General features: G+C 38.0%; 1 protein-coding gene across 2 annotated transcripts in view; it reads right to left on the reverse strand.

Annotated features, from left to right (window-relative positions):
- LOC145662561 (heme-binding protein 1-like) overlaps positions 1–19,754 on the reverse strand; it is a 113,915-nt gene that overhangs the window by 54,392 nt on the left and 39,769 nt on the right. Inside the window, exon 4 of one of the 2 annotated variants that reach the window (XM_081728243.1) lies at positions 18,100–18,251. In XM_081728243.1, the coding sequence (XP_081584369.1) occupies positions 18,100–18,251 (152 nt within the window). Of the gene's footprint in view, positions 1–18,099; positions 18,252–19,754 lie in introns of those variants that run through there. The other variant, XM_081728244.1, reaches the window with a different exon arrangement.

Below are 19,754 nucleotides of genomic sequence, written 5' to 3' on the forward strand. Positions count from 1 at the left end.
ACTTTTTCGCTTCTACATGCGAAATTTTAGCTTTCTATAGGTGTGATTTCCAATGCACCGAGTTCAAGCGTCATTTCCTCCCCCCCCTTCTCACCAGAGACCAGTAACCTGGCCAGCGAGTCTTTTAGTTAGTTCCCGAAATGCAACACCAATTTGAAAATGTATACTCTGATTTGACTTATTTTCTGTGTTTAATATTAATATTTACGTACTAAGCTAAACACGTTCTTGGAAATACCGCACAAAATTCTGATTTAATTTATCAGCGTGTTTCCCTTATCGAACAAGACACTTGGATCTTGTATTTGTGAAAAATAAATAATTAACAAAGATGTTTCCTTCAATCTCTCTCCAAGAAAACATGGCTGCATTGGTAGCAGACAGTTTTGAACGACAGCCACAGAAATTGGGTGTACTGCTGCTTCTGAGAGAGATGACAGTTCATAAATTGTATAAATATGTATTCTTTGTATGTTTACCTTTATTTTGATGTATAATATCATATGTTTCTAAATTTTATTTGTATGTAACAAGTGAAGAAAACAAAAGTGTGCGAAAAACTTTCATAGTTTCTGCTGTGAGCAAAAAGTTCAGTGTTGGCCGTTCCTTAGAGTGGGGGCAGCATGTGTCAGCCAAGAAAGGGTGAATTTGGCTACGGATGGTAGCTGAACAAGTGCATTGTGCAGGTCGGACCACACGCAAATCGCCTCAGGGCAGAGAACCTTTTGTCAAAGGTTGTTTGAGGAAGCGAGTTTCTTCGTTTCCTTGTTTTTACCAGAAACATATACTCGTTTTCCTGAGAGAACGGGGTGAGTTGAAGTCTTATTCGTGGAGCGACAAGATATAGTTTATCGGTTCGAAGGAAGTCACCTGACTTCTCTTAGAGAGTGTTCGATACCCAGGACGAGGTGTGAGCAATTTGTTTTCCGGCTCCCCTGGATTTGTCCTGTGAACAACTGTAATACGCGAGTGTGTAGAACTCAGTTTTTTTATATGAAGCTATAATCATATTACAAAAATGTGTAAGACCTACACATATCTGTAGATTGTCATCAGTGGTGCTTATTACTATAGTGACAATGGAAGATTAAATTTGAGATCATCAGTTTCTAAATGTTCATTCTCTGAGTGCTATGGACACTCAATAGAGACAACAAAATTTGAATCTCGTCGCACCTCCCAATTTTAATATGGGAAAACCCAGTTTTCAAACATGGAAGAAATACATACTTTACGATATCTCAGTTAGAGATATAAAACCTAGGCCGGTAACGTCTCTAAGCCGTGCCTGTCCTTGGACATTTAGTACAAGGTTTCAGCAATTATCTTTTGCTTGTTAATAGGAGCTACTAAAGTTCCTTCATTGAACGTGTGAACTCCAGCTTACCGTATCTCCTACAGAACATTGTACATTTCAGTGGAATGGGAATCTAGGAGGACACTGTGTCATACAACATAGAACTTGTGAACAGCGAGTGAATATCGGAACAGTGAACCAGTATATTAAATTGTGTTTATTTTTATCTTCAATCTGTGTATTTATATCACAGATATTGAAATATGTTTCAGTGGAATACCTCTCTCCTCTAAAAACTGTTAGAGACAAGAAACTCAAAATTATGAGGAGATAAAAAGAATGTTGTAAATATCTCTATATATATTTTTTTTCTTTCTTTTTTAAAGGTCAGACAGACCTTTCTAACTTCAGATTCATCCTACCTTCTCCTTTTTGTTATTTTTATAAGTATGAAATAGTGTGTTAAATTATCAAGCATATCTATATATCTAAAAAGTGTGTGTGTGTAGTGCACTACGAAAAAGGTGATAAGTATTAGTGTACCAAAGTGTGGATATCAACACATCCATCCTAATTTATGTTCCTGATTCCATGTTGGAAAATAAAACTGCCAGCTCTTACCAGAACAACTGTCTATTCAATTTGCTGTATGGTGAGTACCTGTGCTAATGATATGTTTGTTTCAGGAGTGTGATTCAAGGAGGCATTTTCCCCTTGATTGTGTATGTTTGACCACCTCTCTGTATGGGGCTCAGAGAGAATTCTGCCCAAGGAACCAAAGAACAGCCATGAGATAGTGAGCTCAAATACAGGCTGCTACCTGTAAAATTAAAAAGTTAAATTTTTTTTACCTTATTTGAAATATATAACTAACTCACTATTGTAGCATCTTTGAGCATGGCTGTTATGCAGATTGCCCTGAGATCTGCTGTTCCACAAAACATAAATAATATTGCTCTACCGACTTCATAAGGGAGTGGCGGCCCTTACAGGAGAGAAACTTATCTCCAAGAGAGAATAAATCTTTTCATAATTTGTATTTGCATTCTATGCAAATATTTCAGTTAATTAAAATATTCCCAGCCACTCTCCTTTATTTTTTTATTTATTTTGTGTTGGTGTTCTTAGGTAAACAGTAGTTTCGGCTCTGGCTACCTAGCACCTCACATTTAGTAATAATTATTTTGTTTTAAACATTTAATGATAAGCTTGTATAGTTTTTTTTTTTAACTTGGCTTGATATTGTTTGAGGTTTATATATTGTGTAGCTGGTCCTTTCATTGCTTATTTATGGTTTGTTGTTTCGTCTTTTCATATTTCATATTCATTTATCACTCTTACTAACAAAATCGTTGTCATTTTTATAAGTGTTTCATATGTCTGGTAATTCAAAAAATGTTTCTTATATTTTTTGAATTCCGGGAGGACCCACCATGTAGTGTATTATACTTAAATATCACTAAAAATATGTATTTTCTCTTTCTTGTGTTGAGTTGGTTACATTTGTATTATTGGTTTTCTGTTCTGGTACCATTGTATAGGATATGACGTCATATCATGCTCCGTGATTTGAATTCCTTCTGCAGTTTGTCAGATTGACTTCAAATCGGGTGCGCATTGACTGGAGTTTTTCTAGTGTAAAATCGTGCTTCGTAATGCAATGGACAACTAGGGAATTGATGAATCGCGGAGGTGTTCATTTATTTGGTTTTGTAATTTAATTGAGATTATTTTCTTTTCTCAAGTGTTGCTTCTTTTTAAAGATATGCTATTTTGTGCTTGAGAAAACATGCTCGCTCCCAAGTTGCTTCAAGGTTCGCTTACAAGTTGACCAATTGAAGTTGCCCTGTTCTTCTTCTACAGGTAAAGGTAGTGTTAATGTATAATTAAATTAAACTATTTTGGTAATTCATATAATCTATTGTTACTACCGTGTCATATATATATATATATATATATATATATATAATATACTAATTTATTGATATCCAAGTTTGACATATTTCGCAGAAGTTCCCACCTCCTTTTTGTCCCTTCTCCTTCCATTGTCAGAAACATTGCAGGTACGTTGCAATCGTGTCCTTTCACAGAGCGGAACTAGTACTGCTACAGATTATACAGTAAGAAAACATAGTTATCTCGCACACTGGCTCTGGCATGTGATTTTTTAATTATTATTTTGAGATTCATTATTCTAATATTAAAATTTCCCTACAATATATTCACGCCAGTATTAGTAACGACTAGAACACCGGGTACGCATCTTTGTGTATTGCAAGAATGCAATTCTGTATGGACTTGTACCGCACGACCGAAAGAGTGCATGTGCTCCTTAAATGGCTATGAATAATGCACCTTAGACTTCAGCACCTGTTATACCTTCCCCTGTAAAATATTACACGTCTTTTTTCATTATTACAAACTACAGTATTCTTTAGTAAAAATTCTGTATAACCAAAATCAAAAAATTGACAATTTAGGAAAATATAACCAAAGGGTTACGTATTTGAAACTTAGATTAATGGACATTTGAAGCACTGGCACACATCATATAGCACCGAAGTGCTATGCCATTCTTTTTCCGTTCAGAGAAAATTATCTTAAAAACGCGATCATACGGAAGATAATGGGAGAATAAATATTATTTTGGATATATATAGGGATGCGTTCGAGTCGAGACATGTCTCGAATCTCGACTCGACTCGACTCGAATTCGAGTCGAGATTCGAGTCGAGACACTCTTTGTAAAATTCGAGACGAGTCGAGACAAACGTATTTCTCGACTCGAATTTTCGAGTCGAGACTCGAGTCGAGTCGAGACAGCTGGTAAAAATCTCGACTCGACTCGAATGTCTCGAAAATCTTTCTATAATTTTTAATAATATTTTGAAGAAAGTACTCGCTCAGAAACACTCGGCACGAGAATTTCGGAAACTGCAGGACTTGTCAGGTGTTCGAAGAGTGCTGTGGTGATTGTCTTCAACAAGTGGCGAAACCAAGAGGAAAAGACGTCCAAATGTCGAGGGGTTGGGCGCCCCCTACTTCATTAAAGATGTGGAGAATAAGAACGAGGACAGAAAAAGAGAAAGAGAACACTGACCGTTGGGAATTATCCCTTGTTGAAGCGATGGTTGGAGTAATAAAACCAGTTAGTATTTCCGCTGTTGTATTGTTGATTTCACAGAAATGTTCAAAAATAAGCAAAACGTGACTCTGCACAAGATGTTTACTTACCCATAGTTTTATTATTGTCAACTGAACCCTGAGTGTCTGGGATGTTTCTGTCCCTTCTCACTTTACAACTTGAGAGGGGAGGGGGTATTATCACCAGGGTACCACTAGTAGTACACCGCTAAAAGAAATGCTTTAGTGCTGCATCGGAAGCGGCATGTTTTGTATATATTTCTTAAAATGTTATCCATTCATAAAGTATAAATTCCCCCACCCTCCCCTCATTCTGTTTCCAATACAGAGAACCGACTCTTTAAATGAAGAACGAACCCTGAACCTTCCCGAAAATGCTAAAATGATTGATGCGTACAAATAAGAAATCTGTGGATGAATCAGAAAATGCAGATACATGAGAAGATACTTGATGCAGTGCAGTCCAACACATGTAAATAGATTTGAAGTGTTCATATTTGTGTATGTATACGTGTGTATGTGCTTGTTTCTGAGTATTTATATGCGCGTGTGTCTCGTAATTGTTATATTAATATCCACTGGATTAAGTGAAAGTATAAAATGGATTTGATGACTGCCAAATTGACGTCACATTGATAAGTCATTATTTTTTAATATTAATAATATTAAATTAGATTATAGTTTAGCGTCGTTTTTAGGAGCAAAGCTCTACAAGACGTGAACGTACAGTTTAATGTCGGATTTGAAACACATGAGCTCCTACCATGAATCAAACCTCGTTCGAGAAAGGCGCATCGCTAACAACATAGCAACAGGGAGCTAAACATTTAGTAATATGTATATTAAGTTGTAAAATTATATTCGTTTAATTTTCACTAATATAATCTTCACAATGTAAAGCATTCGCTAGACACGTTATCTTGTTTAAAAACAAAAAGCCTATCTCTTATGTTTCCGTCTCGGGGTTGGAATGCGGGATAATAGAAATCCGAAAGAGATGTTTTTATTATATTTTGTACAGTAGATCTGCTCCTTCATAATCTCCGTGTTTGATAAGAATGAACCTCCCTGGCTCACGAAAATGTATACGTAATATAACAAACCATGCACATTAAATGACAGACTAATATAGCAAACATTGAAGATGTTCCCCTAGAAAATTTTCTTCGGCCGTTCATGTTTGGAGGTACACAATTTCGCAACTCAGTGGATACGATGTGGATGTATTCAAAGTCCACTGATTTACCCATCAAATTTAAATTTTATAAAAATATTATCAGTGAATACTAATCTGAGGAGAACTATTTTTTTTTTAATTCGAACGCAAAAGCAGTTTTTTTTTCCCACCAGGTCTCGGTAATCATCCGGTACGAAAACTGAAGTTTGTACAAGTGTTTGAGAAAGGGGTCCTCCAGGAGTGTTATTTATGGGGTAATTCCTGCGTTTGTTATATACATATATAGATATAAATATAGATATACTGTATACATATAAAGATAAGTAGGAGCGGGTCTTTAAAATTAGTTCGGAAAGATAATATGAAAATCTGGTATAATTTCCAAGAATCTATCTAGTCTAATATAAATAAAATAAACAGTTTGTTTGTGAGTTTGTCTGTCTGTATTTGGCCTGGGGACCAGACGAGTGGACCGAGAGTTACCAAATTTTGGTCAGGGGTACCTTGGCCTAGGCCCGAGATCAAGACGAAAAGTTGTTTTCAAATTTCGAACCAGGGGAGTCTCATGGGGAGGCGTTTACCGGAATCGGCTTGGGAACCAGACAAATTGACCGAGAGTTACCAAATTTTAGTCACGAATACCTTGGTCCAGGCTCCAGACCAGAGTTAAACGATTTTGTCAAAATTCGAACCAGGGGGGTCTCAGGGGTTGTTTACCGGGACATGTAAAAGTAGTAGAAAATAACAGATATGAGTGTTGAAATCATAGTTTTCGCGGTCGCTGAAATCAATGGTGAAACTCCGATCGCATTAACTTCCAAATTCATGCTATGCGGCACCGGGTCGGGGGTCAACGGGAAGGGGGAGTTGAGATATCGAGACATATAAAAGTAATCCACAATGACCGATATTAGTGTCAAATCCATAGTTTTCGCGGTCTCTGAGATCAATAGTGACACTTCCATTAGCGATGATTTGCAAATTCACCTACAATCGCATGTGGGCCGGGAGTCAGCGGGGAGGGGGGAAAACCGAGACAAGTAAAAGTAATCCAAAATGACCGATATTAGTGTCAAATCCATACTTTCGCGGTTGCTGAGATGAATGGTGACACTTTCATTAGTGATCACTTGCAAATTCAGCTACCATTGTATGCGGGCCGGGAGTAAGCGGGGGCGGGGATACCGAAACATGTAAAAGTAATACAAAATGACCAATATTAGTGTCAAATCCATAGTTTTCGTGATCGCTGAGAACAATGGTGACACTTCCATTAGCGATATTTGCAAATTCAGATACCATTGTATGCGGGCCGAGAATCAGCGGGGGGGGGGATACCGAAACATGTAAAAGTAATTCACAATGACCGATATTAGTGTCAAATCCATAGTTTTCGCGGTCGCTGAGATGAATGGTGACACTTTCATTAGTGATCACTTGCTAATTCAGCTACCATTGTATGTGGGCCGGGAGTCAGCGGGGGGTGGGGATACCGAAACATGTAAAAGTAATCCACAATGACCGATATTAGTGCCAAATCCATAGTTTTCGCAGTCGCTGAGATGAATGGTGACACTTTCATTAGTGATCACTTGCAAATTCAGCTACCATTGTATGCGGACCGAGAATCAGCGGGGAGGGGAGGATATACCGAGACATGTAAAAGTAATCCAAAATGATCGATTTAGTCTCAGATCCATAGTTTTCGCGGTCGCGGAAATGAGGGTAATACTTCCACAGGCCTTGACTTCCATGCGAAGAATGGGTATATTTATCTAATATATATCTACATCTATCTATCTATCTATCTATCTATCTATATGTATATATATATATATATATATATATATATATATATATATATATATATATATATATATATATTGATCAAAAAAATTAGGGAATCAGATGAAAACACATGTAAAACTTCTTACGAATAATGTGAGAACACTGTATGTTGTCCAGTTCAGATTAAAATCCTGAAGGCCCAACGTGCAAACGAACCGTTTGAAACATCTGTGCACGTGATCAGTGACGTGGCGCTAACAGATATAATTTTGTAGTATGGCGCTGCCAATACATTCCAGCTCCAGGATACCTTTGTTTTCATTGTGTTTAGTGCGTCACAAATCTACGTAGTGAAATTGCGCAACAACGTGATTTGCCAGAATCGTTGGCATGGCGAGCTGTCGGCAGGTTGGAAGCTGGTCAGTTACAGCGGGAGGTGTCACATGCCATAGGAGTGGCACAAAGTGTGATTTCCCGATTGTGGAATCGATTACAAACAACTTGAAGTGTTCGAAGAAGACAAAGACAGAGCCGTCCACTAGCAACCAAAGCCAGAGACGATCGTTATCTCTTGTTAACAGCCCGTCAAAACCGGCGTCAGAATACAACTCTGCTCCCGCAAGCCTTCCGAACAACAACAGGACGCACAATATCCACTCAAACGGTCCGCAATCGCCTTCGAGAAGGTGGTCTCTACGCACGTAGGCCTATGGTGTGTGTCCCATTAACTGCACGACACCGTGTTGATCGAAGAGCGAAGGTAGAGGAACATCGTGGGTTGGGACGCAATGAATGGGGCAATGTTTTGTTCTCTGACGAATCTCGATTCAGTGTGGAGCCTGATAATCGACGTGTTTTCATCTGGAGAGATTGTGGAACACGACAGAATGCCATGTTTGTGCGAGAAAGATCCCAGTATCATGGTGGTGGACTGATGGTGTGGGCAGGAATCAGCATTGGTGAGCGTACTGAGCTCCACATCATCCGAAATGGCTCTTTGACGGCTCTCAGATATAGGGATGAGATTATGAAAACTCTTGCTCTTCCCTATGCTGGTGCCATTGGTGATTCGTTCCTTTTCATGGATGACAATACTCGTCCTCACAGAGCTCGGTTAGTGGATGAGATGCTGGATGCTGAGGGTATCGCTCGGATGAAGTGGCTAGCATGCTCTCCGGATCTCATTCCAATTGAGCATGTCTGGAATATGCATGGCAACGAATTGCCGCTAGGCCAGTAAATCCATTAACCATTCCAGAGCTGGAAGTCGCTCTTCTGGATGAGTGGCACAACATTCCCCAAGAACTCATCGATAATCTGATTGAATCCATGCCACGCAGGTGCGAGGCTCTGTTGGCTATTCGAAGTGATCATATGACATATTAAGGAACAATCAGTGTTGTTGCCTTGCCTGTTTGTGAGCAGTTCGAGAGGTACACACATAACCGTCTTGTGTCATGAGCGATGTGAACAAGGTTTTCCGTGCCCCAACACCAGTATGTGCCCCATTTTTCTAGTGTATCTTAAAGCATTCCTTTTTGTAAGATATATATGAGTCAAACACAAGCTTATTCATACACTATCTTAAGGTCTTGTGTGATGTTTCAGCTGAACCCCTAATTTTTTTGAGAATTATATACAGTATAGTGGCGGATCCAGGATATGATCAAGGGAGGGGCTAAACCATAGTTTGCAGTTTTATCCAGTGTAAAGCAGGATTGAAGCCCATTTTATGCAGTGTATACTTGAGTGTGAAGAGAGGGGGGCGATAGCCCCCTTGGATCCGCCTCTGTGTGTATATATGTATATATATCTACCTATATATACATACATGATCGAAAATGGCCTCGAATCCATACTCGCTGAGATGAACAGAAGATGCCGTTTAAATCCACAAATTCAGCCCCATTAGTACTCTAAGGGGGATGGTGACATGTAAAGATAATTGAAAATTATCGGTATTAATGTCAAATTCATAGTTTTGGGGCTTCACAACTTCATTGGGGACAGTTTTGGTGCCCTTTGCGTCCAAAATGAAACGTATTCTCTCCGTGCGAAGAACGGATATTCTGCTAGTCTGTAATAATAACTAACGGAAGTTTCACTTAATATATTTCTCGCTGCTCAAATTTACTCACTTGTGCGGTATATGTGTGTAAAGTAGAACTAAAACCTGTTGCTTTAAGTATTTTTCCGTTAGCGAAATACATTGCATATATAGTAGGACGTCGATAATCCTAACGTCAAAAATCCGAACGCGGTCCCTAGAAGCTTTTTACATTTTGTCTTAACGCTAGCAATAAACAAACAATAGCGTGTCCATCGACGTTATATGAAGTCAGTGTTTTTACAAAAGTTAATTTATATGTAATTGTTCGTCATGTATTTTTATTTTTATTTTTTTTATTAGGCCTATAAATTTTAAGTGTGACTTACAAGAACAGTGTTATTTAGAGTACAAGCAGGTTCTTCAGAAACATTAAATGTAAGTAGCCTTACGTACGGTATCCACTGTATGTACTGAATAACCACTGTATCGATAGAAGAACATACCGTACAGTATATGTAAGCCTAAATGGCATTTTCTTGGTCATTTTCGAAAATCCGAACAATTTGAAAATCCGAACTACCTGTGGTCCCAATTAGTTCGAATTTTCGACTTCCCACTGTATATGTTGCAGACATGTTACAGCAAGTAAGATTACTAGCATCAGGCCAACAAATAGTTTTTAAACTATATTTTCCTGTTTTTGCCAATATTTCCGAACAAATGATTTTTTTCTAATGGTTTCAAAATTTCCGGAATTTTACATACAACAATGAAGATATCTCTATGAAATATGTTTGATTTAACATATTAACTAAAATGATTCTGTGATTAGCAAAAATGATGATTCTGATAATACCCAAATTTTCCGTTTTTTCCCCAACTCGGGAAAACCGTAAAAAACTGGTTTTTTTACCCAAAATTTCTGTTTTATTCACAGACCTTTACAACACTAGTCTGAACACACGGTGCACCGAACACTCCTACCGATGGCGAATGTTAACACCACGACATCGGCAACTACAACTGAAATGAATACGTTACCATCGCCACTAGAGCTTGGCACAATGGCAGAGCGTTGCATTATCTGATGAATCCCGATATCATCTTCATCATGACGATGTGAGGGTGCGAATCCGTCGTGTTCCAAGGGAACAGCTCCTTGACATCTGTACTGGGGGGCGGAGACAAACTGGCTGCGGCTTAATTATTATCTGGGGAACATTCAGGTGAGCATCCATGTGTCTATTGGAGCTCGAGGAAGGCACCATGACGACCGAGGCGTCACACGCTGCTTGCAGACTACGTACATCCCTTCATGACGGCCATGTTTCTCATCGGTAGTGGCATTTTTCGACAAGATAATGCACCATGTCACAAGGCCAGGAGTGTGATGGAGTGGTTCGAGGAACACAGGAGCGAGTTCCAAGTGCAAACTCTCCGGATCTGAACCCAATCGATCACATCTGGGATGTGATTGAACGTGACCTGAGGGCGCATCACCCCCTCCCCGGAATTTACGGGAATTAGATGACCTGTGTGTGCATATGTGGTGCCAACTCTCTCCAGCGACCCACCGAGGAACATTGCGACCACGCCAAGACGCGTTGCCGTTGTTATTCGTGCCAAAAGGTGGACATACTAACAATTAGGTAGGTAGTCATAATGGTCTGGCTGATGTGTGTGTATATTTTAACTCATATATTTTGTCTCGACTCGAATTTCGAGACGTCTCGACTCGAATTCGAGTCGAGTCGAGACAGAGACTGTCGAGTCGAGACACGAGTCGAGACAGCAACATATTTTCGAGTCGAGACACGAGTCGAGTCAACATTTTCTCGAGTCGAGTCGAGACAGACTTAAATCTCGACTCGACTCGACTCGAATGCATCCCTAGATATATACTCCTACTTGGAAATTTATAGTTAATTACACAGCGAACACGAACATTCCTCAACATAACCTCATATGACTTCGTTATAATTGGTATACAAATTAATGTATCATTAGGATCATGCTGTTTTGTGTGTATGATGCTTCCTGATGATTAATTCAGAGAGAAATATAGCTTCTAGTAAATACAATAATATTTTTTAATCCGTATAAAGCAATAATTATAGATAAAATGCATTACGGAACGTACACTTATGTCCAAAATGATTGTTGCATATCTATAACTGTCTTCTTGTAAGAATATAATTTGATAATGATTCTGGCAGAGTATTTTTTAATAATGATATTATGTGTATAATCGGGTAATGTATATTTGTGATAAATTTCATAGGAAAAAAATTATAAATACGAAAATTAGAATGAGTAAAACAAAATATTGCTAAATGGACAAGAAAGTTTTAGTTTCGTTTTATTGTTCTCATTTACTGCTCTTTTGACATGAAATTTGCCACATGTCTTTGCCGATTATACACATACTAACATTATAAGAAATACCGGGCGAATTCGTTATCAAATTATATTCCTACAACAACATATTTATAGACAAGCGACAATAATTTTGGACATGAGTGTACAATCACGTTTTAAAAATACCTACTATCCAACTATCTTTAAATATCAGCGTTATCGCTAACGTAGGTAGAACAATTTAACATTTTGATTTGAAATAAACCTGCTTCACCTATTTCCACTATAAGTAAAACTATAAAAGAAAGACGGTTTATTAACTTAAATGGACACACTGGTCGATTACCGACTGTTTTGTCAGTGTCAACTAGTTGAAACATTCAGTTTTATATAATTAATAAGCTAAGTTTTAACAGTCTCTGTTTAAAAATGTCAATGTAAAATTAATTTAAAGTTTGATCAATAACAGTCTTTTGAGGAGGTGGCCTCAGGTGTATGAAAGTTTATATTCTTTTTTATTGTACGAACATTTATAGAAGAAGACAGAAAAAGCACAGGGAAAAAGGAAAACAGAAAAGGAAAAAGGAAGCGAAACATATAATAACTTAATGGAAATGCATCTCCGACCATTATTTATTTAGGAACTTCCATTTCTCGTGATATTTCCAAGAAGGATCTCTTTCCTTTATACAAAATGAAAATTTGCTCTCTTTCTTAAAATGCAAAATAAAATCAAATAAACTGTTGGTAATAATGCTAGTTCTAGTAATAATAATTAAAAGTGAAATGCACTTTAAATACTAAAGGAAATAAAGTACAAATCCTTCAAAAAAAATCTTTAATACCGTGTTGAGGTTTATAATTCAAGTTACATTGCCACAATTTACATTAACTTAATATCCTGTATTTTATAAGTTTGCTCGAGAAATATTGCAATAGACTTGTTCAGCGTTTCTCAAACTATGGTCCTCGGGATCTGCTCTTAGATTGAACATTAGTCCAAAATGAGAGTCACGCCTTTGGCGTGGGAGACCCAAGTTCGATTCCCGGCGAGAGCTCATGTGGTTAGAATTCCACGTTAAACGGTAAGTCCGGCTCATATAGCTTGGCTACTAAAAGGGACGTTAAACTCAAAATGAGACTCAGAACAAAATAAAATTCAAGTGAGCTGTGTATCAGACACTATAGTTGAGCATCTCAAACAAGTATAAATCCAATCTAGATAAATTATACAAATAATAGATTAATTTAATAAAATAACATGCTTATACAAATTATAATAGCTTGTAGATATATAAAGTGAAATGCCCGTTCTTCGCATGGGGAGGATAGGTTGTGGAAAATATTTGAACCCTTCTTTCCCTTGTTTGGATCCGCATTTCAACAAACGTATAATGATAAAAATTCGTAATATAATGCCTTACTACCTCTACCTCTCATCTCTTCTCGACCTCATGCCAATGAAGCTGAACTTGAACTTAAGCGGGATTACGAGCGTCACTATTCATCTCAGCAACTGCGAAAACTATATATTGGAGAATCTCGGTCGTTTTCAGTTATTTGTATATAGAATACTTCATGTAGGCAGTTGACCGACTTGATCAAAATGTTGCATCGTATTGCATTAACCTCTTAAGCGAGTAATTTGTCACCTGAGGGCAATAGCCTGTTGGGGAATTTTTTAAGCTTAATTTAAGATAGAAGATTTATATTATAATTGCTTTATAAAGTCTTTGAAACAAATAATAGTACTAAATTTTAACTATATATTATTTTAATATAACCTACTCTAATACAACCCACATGAACCAATAGAGATTTCACAGTTATAACCATCATCATCATCACAAACATGTCAGTTTGCCAATTTTCAGTAGTTGCTTTGCGTAGCGTCACGGAGAATCTAACCTTTGTCGGGGCAACCGCTTTTTGGCGTCGCGAAAAGATCTTATCTTTTTCTAGCTGTTTATGCCGCGTATGAGCGTTGCATTTTGGGGAAACTTCTTGCCATGCATTGATCATATTCTCCTCTGGGTTTTCCTGCCATCTATTGAGCATATTTGCAGTGCGCAACTTGTTAGTCATTTGTCGAGAAAAATGGTTGCCTCTACAAGTTCTGCTGCTGGTACCTCTCGTAGAAATCGAGTTCGTGACGATGATATTGCACCTCTCCTAGATGAATTTCCTCGATTGTTGCAAACAAACGGTAGCCTCGCACTACCGAATTCTACCCATTGTGTTGGTACTTGCACATAAGTATTCGGCACATCGTTGTCGAATTCTGTTTCACTCTCACTGTCAATAGATTGATATTCTTCGAAATCACTTGAACTTTCACTTGTGATCGATAATTCATCTAGGAGAGGTGCAATATCATCATCACGAACTCGTTTTCTACGAGAGGAACGAGCAGCAGAACTTGTAGAGTCAGCCATTTTCCTCGACAAATGACTAACAAGTTGCCCACTGAAAATATGCTCAATAGATGGCAGGAAAACGCAGAGGAGAATATGGTGATTGCATGGCAAGAAGTTTCCCCAAAATGCAACGCTCATACACGGCATAAACAGCTAGAAAAAGATAAGATCTTTTTCGTGACGCCAAAAAGCGGTTGCCCCAACAAAGGTTAGATTCTCCGTGACGCTTAAACGCGGTTCACCCAGTCAAGAGGTTAAAGTGAAGTAACAAATGATATTGCCCAATGATTACCTACATTTTGAACGTTACAAAAAATAACATATGGCAGTTATATCGTGTAACTTCGGAAGTGTTTTCATAGAACCTGGACTTGTTATGATTCACAAGATAACCACCTTAATTTTAGTGGTTTGGAAGAAAATCTAGAAAATAAACAATTCTAGAGAATCTTAGAGAACCATCGGTTTAAAATTTAGTATATGTGTTTCAGCCAGTGTACAGTATATACTGGGGGACGAACGAACAATAAAGACATCGAAAAATCACGTTTTCATCATGTAGACAGGGGTAAAAGTGGATCTGAAAAAGTAGGGGGACGGTAGGTAGCGGCATGACGTCACGCCGTCCACCTGCCTATCTTTGCCCATCGTAATTTTTTAGGAACTGGGGGACGCCGTATATATTTTTTGAAGTCGGGGGACGACGTCCCCACGTGTTCCCCCGCACTTTTACCTCTGCATGTAGACACCATTCAATTCCTTTTAAATCCTGAATTTAAAATCCTTTCACAAGACAAAAAGATCATGGTGTACAGTAAATCATACAATATTATGTATTGGTAAAACTTTTGGTGGGTAAGCATTCAAAAATATAGGGTATACCTTCCATTACATCCTTAATTTTACGTGAGTATTTGCTGAACTACAAAAATATTAGGTACTCGCCGTATACTTTCCATCCTGATAACACCCGAGAACAATGGCTCTGATGTTGTTGTCACCAAATTCTTGAAACTAGATTTAATCGACAAGAATAAGGAAACTAATATTCAATTTAAAAGTATTCACATTTTTTCAGCGTAAAACAAAAATCATTCTTATTTCAATTTAACATATCAATATCACACAAGTATTTGTCAATTAGAAAGTTTACAACTTTTTAGTGTTGCCACACCTAATACAATTGTACAAATTCAGCCCTTTTTGTTGTTCATCGGCCCGTTGGTACCACGCTGGCATTTTCAGCCCCTTTTGTGAAAAAGTTGGTACAATTCTACTCAATTCAGTGCCATTCAACAAATACTTGTCACATTTTTAAAAGTGTCACTAAGACTTTTCCTACACCTCACTTTACTCATACTGTGTGTTGGATTCTCAAAAATGCTGTTGAACATTCATTCTGTGACGTTGTACCGCATAACGCTACGAACTTTGAAGAAAATTCGTAATTCAAACTATACCGGGAAACAAATGACGCTTGAAATTAAAAAAAAAAAAAGAAGCACACACACCTTGAATCAAGTGTTGAATATTCTGAAGAAGACCACGTGTGTTCAAGTAAGTCTATAATTTATGTGTCGTTGCAAAGATTCTACACCAAAACGTTTTTAAAACGTTTTAAAGGAAGTTTTTAAACAGTAATTTTTAAAAAGAGCACTTTCTTGATTTGGACTCTTGTAAGAACTTCACCTCTTTTAGTTTCGTGTTATAGAGCCATGTATTACACTGGTATAAAAATTCAGCCCTTTTTGTTTCAATTTGGTACTGTTTTTCAACCCACTCTAGAGGTAGGACTGTGGCAACACTGCAACTTCTTCTACATAGAAAATTACATAATATTACTGAAGTATTCCCCTCTTTCTTCAGCTAAATCTCATCCCACCCAGATTATTTTCTCCATTCTTTTCTATACACATAGTTTGAGTGCTTTCAATAGTTTTTCATCGCTCTTTTGTAATGTCCACGTTTCTCCCACATATAATGCAATAATTAATTGTAACTAGCATTTCGTAAGTCTTTTCCATGACTATATTTAGCAACTCTATACGATTTTCTTCTTTCTAAAAGCTCCCTTTACCACTGCCCCAATCTTGTTGACATCTTACGTTTATATTTACTAATAATGCTATCTAGATACCTAAAATAGGTCATCTGTTCTACTTTCTGAAATGTAACTTCTAGAAGTTGTACAGCCTCCTTCATACAAAGCACAACTTTTGTTCTTTAAGCGTTTATTTTTATTTCTATTCTTCACAGCTTTTCTTCAACTTTTTAACGTTCGGTTAATTTTCGTTTGACATTTTGTCATAGGAGCCATTATCATCTGTACAGAGAGCACATTTGTACCTGCTATCAAAGTACCATCTTTGCTATGTAAGCCGAAATTTAAGTTCACTTTGATAATTTTTAGCTTTCTTGTACCTTTCAACTTTGACGTCTCTCGCAAAAACGATTATTATCCACAACGCCATTGTCTGATTAGAGATAGGCCTATAAGGAAAATTGTCGGCCACGTTCTTTTTCGAATGCAACATAACGGCATGCGCACAATCTGATTGAGATGAACAATGAAATATCTTATTGATAATTGAGACAACAGAAATCAATCCGGAATCTGTATTGTTTGTTTGTTGATTGAAATTTACCATATTTGTAAATTATTGCGGTTATTATGAAACTAGAATTTACAGTTTCGAGATGGAATCAATGGCGGATCCAGGAGGGGCGATCGACCCTTCCCCAGAAGAGAAAACTTTCTTAATTTATATATATAAATAAAACCCATCCCAGAGTTTGAAGCTCTTAAAAGTATCTCTAAGTAGCAGTATGACAACCCACTTCCCCCCCCCAGAAATCGGTCCTGGATCCACCCTGGAGGGAATGCTCTTCCAGTGGGAATCGAATCTGGAATCATATAAACTTAAGGCGCACGCTACAGCGGGAGAGCTCCGAAAGCTATGATTTACGATACCATGAAATAATAAACCAAACCACTTCGCGTAACAACCTAAGGGCCAGAGCCACTCCAACGCCATCTGTCAGCAATTGGCTGAACTACATCCAACGTAGTGACGAACACGTGGTTAGTGAGCTGCGTCACGGTGTCACTAACCGGTGTATCAGGAGCTTTTTATAAATATACCACATTGACTTGACACCTAGTCTTCCTTTCCAAGCGCTGCTATCGGCTGAAGGAATTCCACTGCCTTTGGCGCAGACGGCTGCAAGGCTCTCTCGCTTAGCAGTAGCTGAACTCTTATTGGCTCAACGCGTGGGTGTGTTGAGGGTGTGAGCTTTAGTTCACATTTTTGCCACGGCTCAAGACATTTTGGCAGCACTATAGACCTGCTGGCCGTCACGTCTTTCTTTCACGTAACTCCCCAGTTTGCCTCACGACGCTAGGTGGAAGCAATCGAACCCGGGACCACTAGACTACGGTGTCCCCACCATGAAATGATATTGAACCAATTATCTCTCCGATGTTACTTGATTTGGTAACAACTAGTATTCTGACCATTCTGATTCTAGTCTATCTGAATTTACTAAATTTCTACCAATGGGAAGTAATAAAAGTGCTAGGTTTCATCAAAGTTCATGTGATAAATAAAGCGTGATATAATTACAAATTCATAAACAGAAAAGAAAAACACAAAATCCTGTAAAGTAAAGTAGTGTCGAAGGAAATAAGGATTACAATTTAATACATAACTATAAAATTACATTAAAATTACATTACAAGTACTGCCATAATGTTCTCAAGTTGTTCTTCGGTAGGAAATAACAAGATTTATGTGTCTCAGCCCTTCTACATTTATGTACTCTTGGCTGTGAATTATAAAGTTTAATTACGAGTTGGAAAACCACTTACCTCATTGCTGAGTGGCACTGGAGGCGAGGAAGTCTCCTCCGATTGGGGAACGTACAACGAGACGGTGAAGTCGTTCATCTCTTTAAGCACTCCCGGGTGTTTGCTCAACCGTATTTGAGTCAGCAAGGGTGTGGTGAGGTTTAAAGAGGTGCCTGAAATCGAAAAACAAACTTAGTTACTTCTTTCCTGTTTTCCTGAACTACTTTTCCACTCTTTCTCTCTCTTTCATTCCTTCTATTTTCTTTGTTGTTTGTTCTAGTTAAGAAATGTTCTTGAAGAGACGTGCTTTTATCACTTTTTTCTTTAATACGTTGCAATTTCTTTCTCTTTTGATTTCAAACGAAGTTAATTTTAGTGTGCAAGAAATAAAACGCTATACCGATATATAAAGAAATATACTGATACTAACAACTTAGGTATAGGATGGGCCAAAAATCCCGCACTATGGAGATATTACCACAACAGTTCAGTTTCCACTTTTTCTTTTTTTTCTTTTTTTCGAGTGAATGATGTTGACTAACAGATAAGAGTTTTCTTCGTTTTATTACAGAAAGTCTTTTTTGAGAGAATCATTCGAAAAGAAATTCGTCCGCAAGAGTAAACTATCCCTTGTGGATTCTTCAATAAGAAATTATTTATGAACGGAATATGGTAGTGTTATTAATGGAATATTTATTTATGAAATATGAACAAAATCACTTGTCACTGTTGAGGAAATCGTTCGAGAGTTTGACCCTAAAAGTAAACAAATAAGTTACAAAGTGACAAAGTAAAGTGACAAATAAGTTACTATTTATTGTAATGAAATACAGGGAATAGACAAAAAAATATGGAAATACCTGAAAAATTGCACATTACCTTTATTAATACCGAGTAGGACCAACTTTGGCACGCAGAACGGCCTGCAGTTGACGGGGAATGGAGAAATACAGATCGCGTATGGTTGTCAAAGGAATGTACCATTCTTCCGTCAAAGCAACTGCAAATTGTAGAAACGACGGTGGTGGGTAGTGGGTTCGCTCCTTAGTCTCCAAAACTGACAACAAGGGCTCAATGATATTGAGGATTGGAGATTGTGGAGGCCATGGCAGATGTGACACACCATCTTTGTGCTCACCCAACCAGTCCTGGATGATGCGAGCTGTATGAACAGGGGTTTTGTAATCGTGAAACACGGCATTACCATTTAGAAACAACGTTTGCACCATGTGTTGCAACGGGTTACTCAAAATGGTTACGTAGTCCTTGGCAGTGACATGGCCATGCAGGGAGAAAATGAGTCTGGGAGAACACCAGGATATGGCTGCCTAAATCATCGCTGAAGCACACTTTTCACTCTTGGTACCAGAACAACAATGCTTCACTCTTGGTAACAGACAGTCTGCATCGTTCGCTTGTGCTGGCGTTCTCCACAGTAAACTCGGCGAGTAGTTGCAAACAATGTAAAGGAAGACTTTCATCCGACCAGATGACAGTCTTTCACTGCTCCAGCTTTTATGGGCCTTGCACCACTGTCTCCGCATAACAGCATGGTCAACAGTCACAAGTGGTTTGGGAATTGCAGATCTGCCATAAAAACACTGCTTGTGGAATTCTTTTCTGCCTATTTTGACACTAACAGGGTTCGTAAGCACTGTGTTCAGCTCAGCTGTGAC

Source organism: Thermobia domestica, chromosome 10 (genome assembly GCF_964235325.1).
Source record: "Thermobia domestica chromosome 10, izTheDome1.hap1.1, whole genome shotgun sequence".
Classification (NCBI taxonomy): Eukaryota; Metazoa; Arthropoda; class Insecta; order Zygentoma; family Lepismatidae; genus Thermobia; species Thermobia domestica.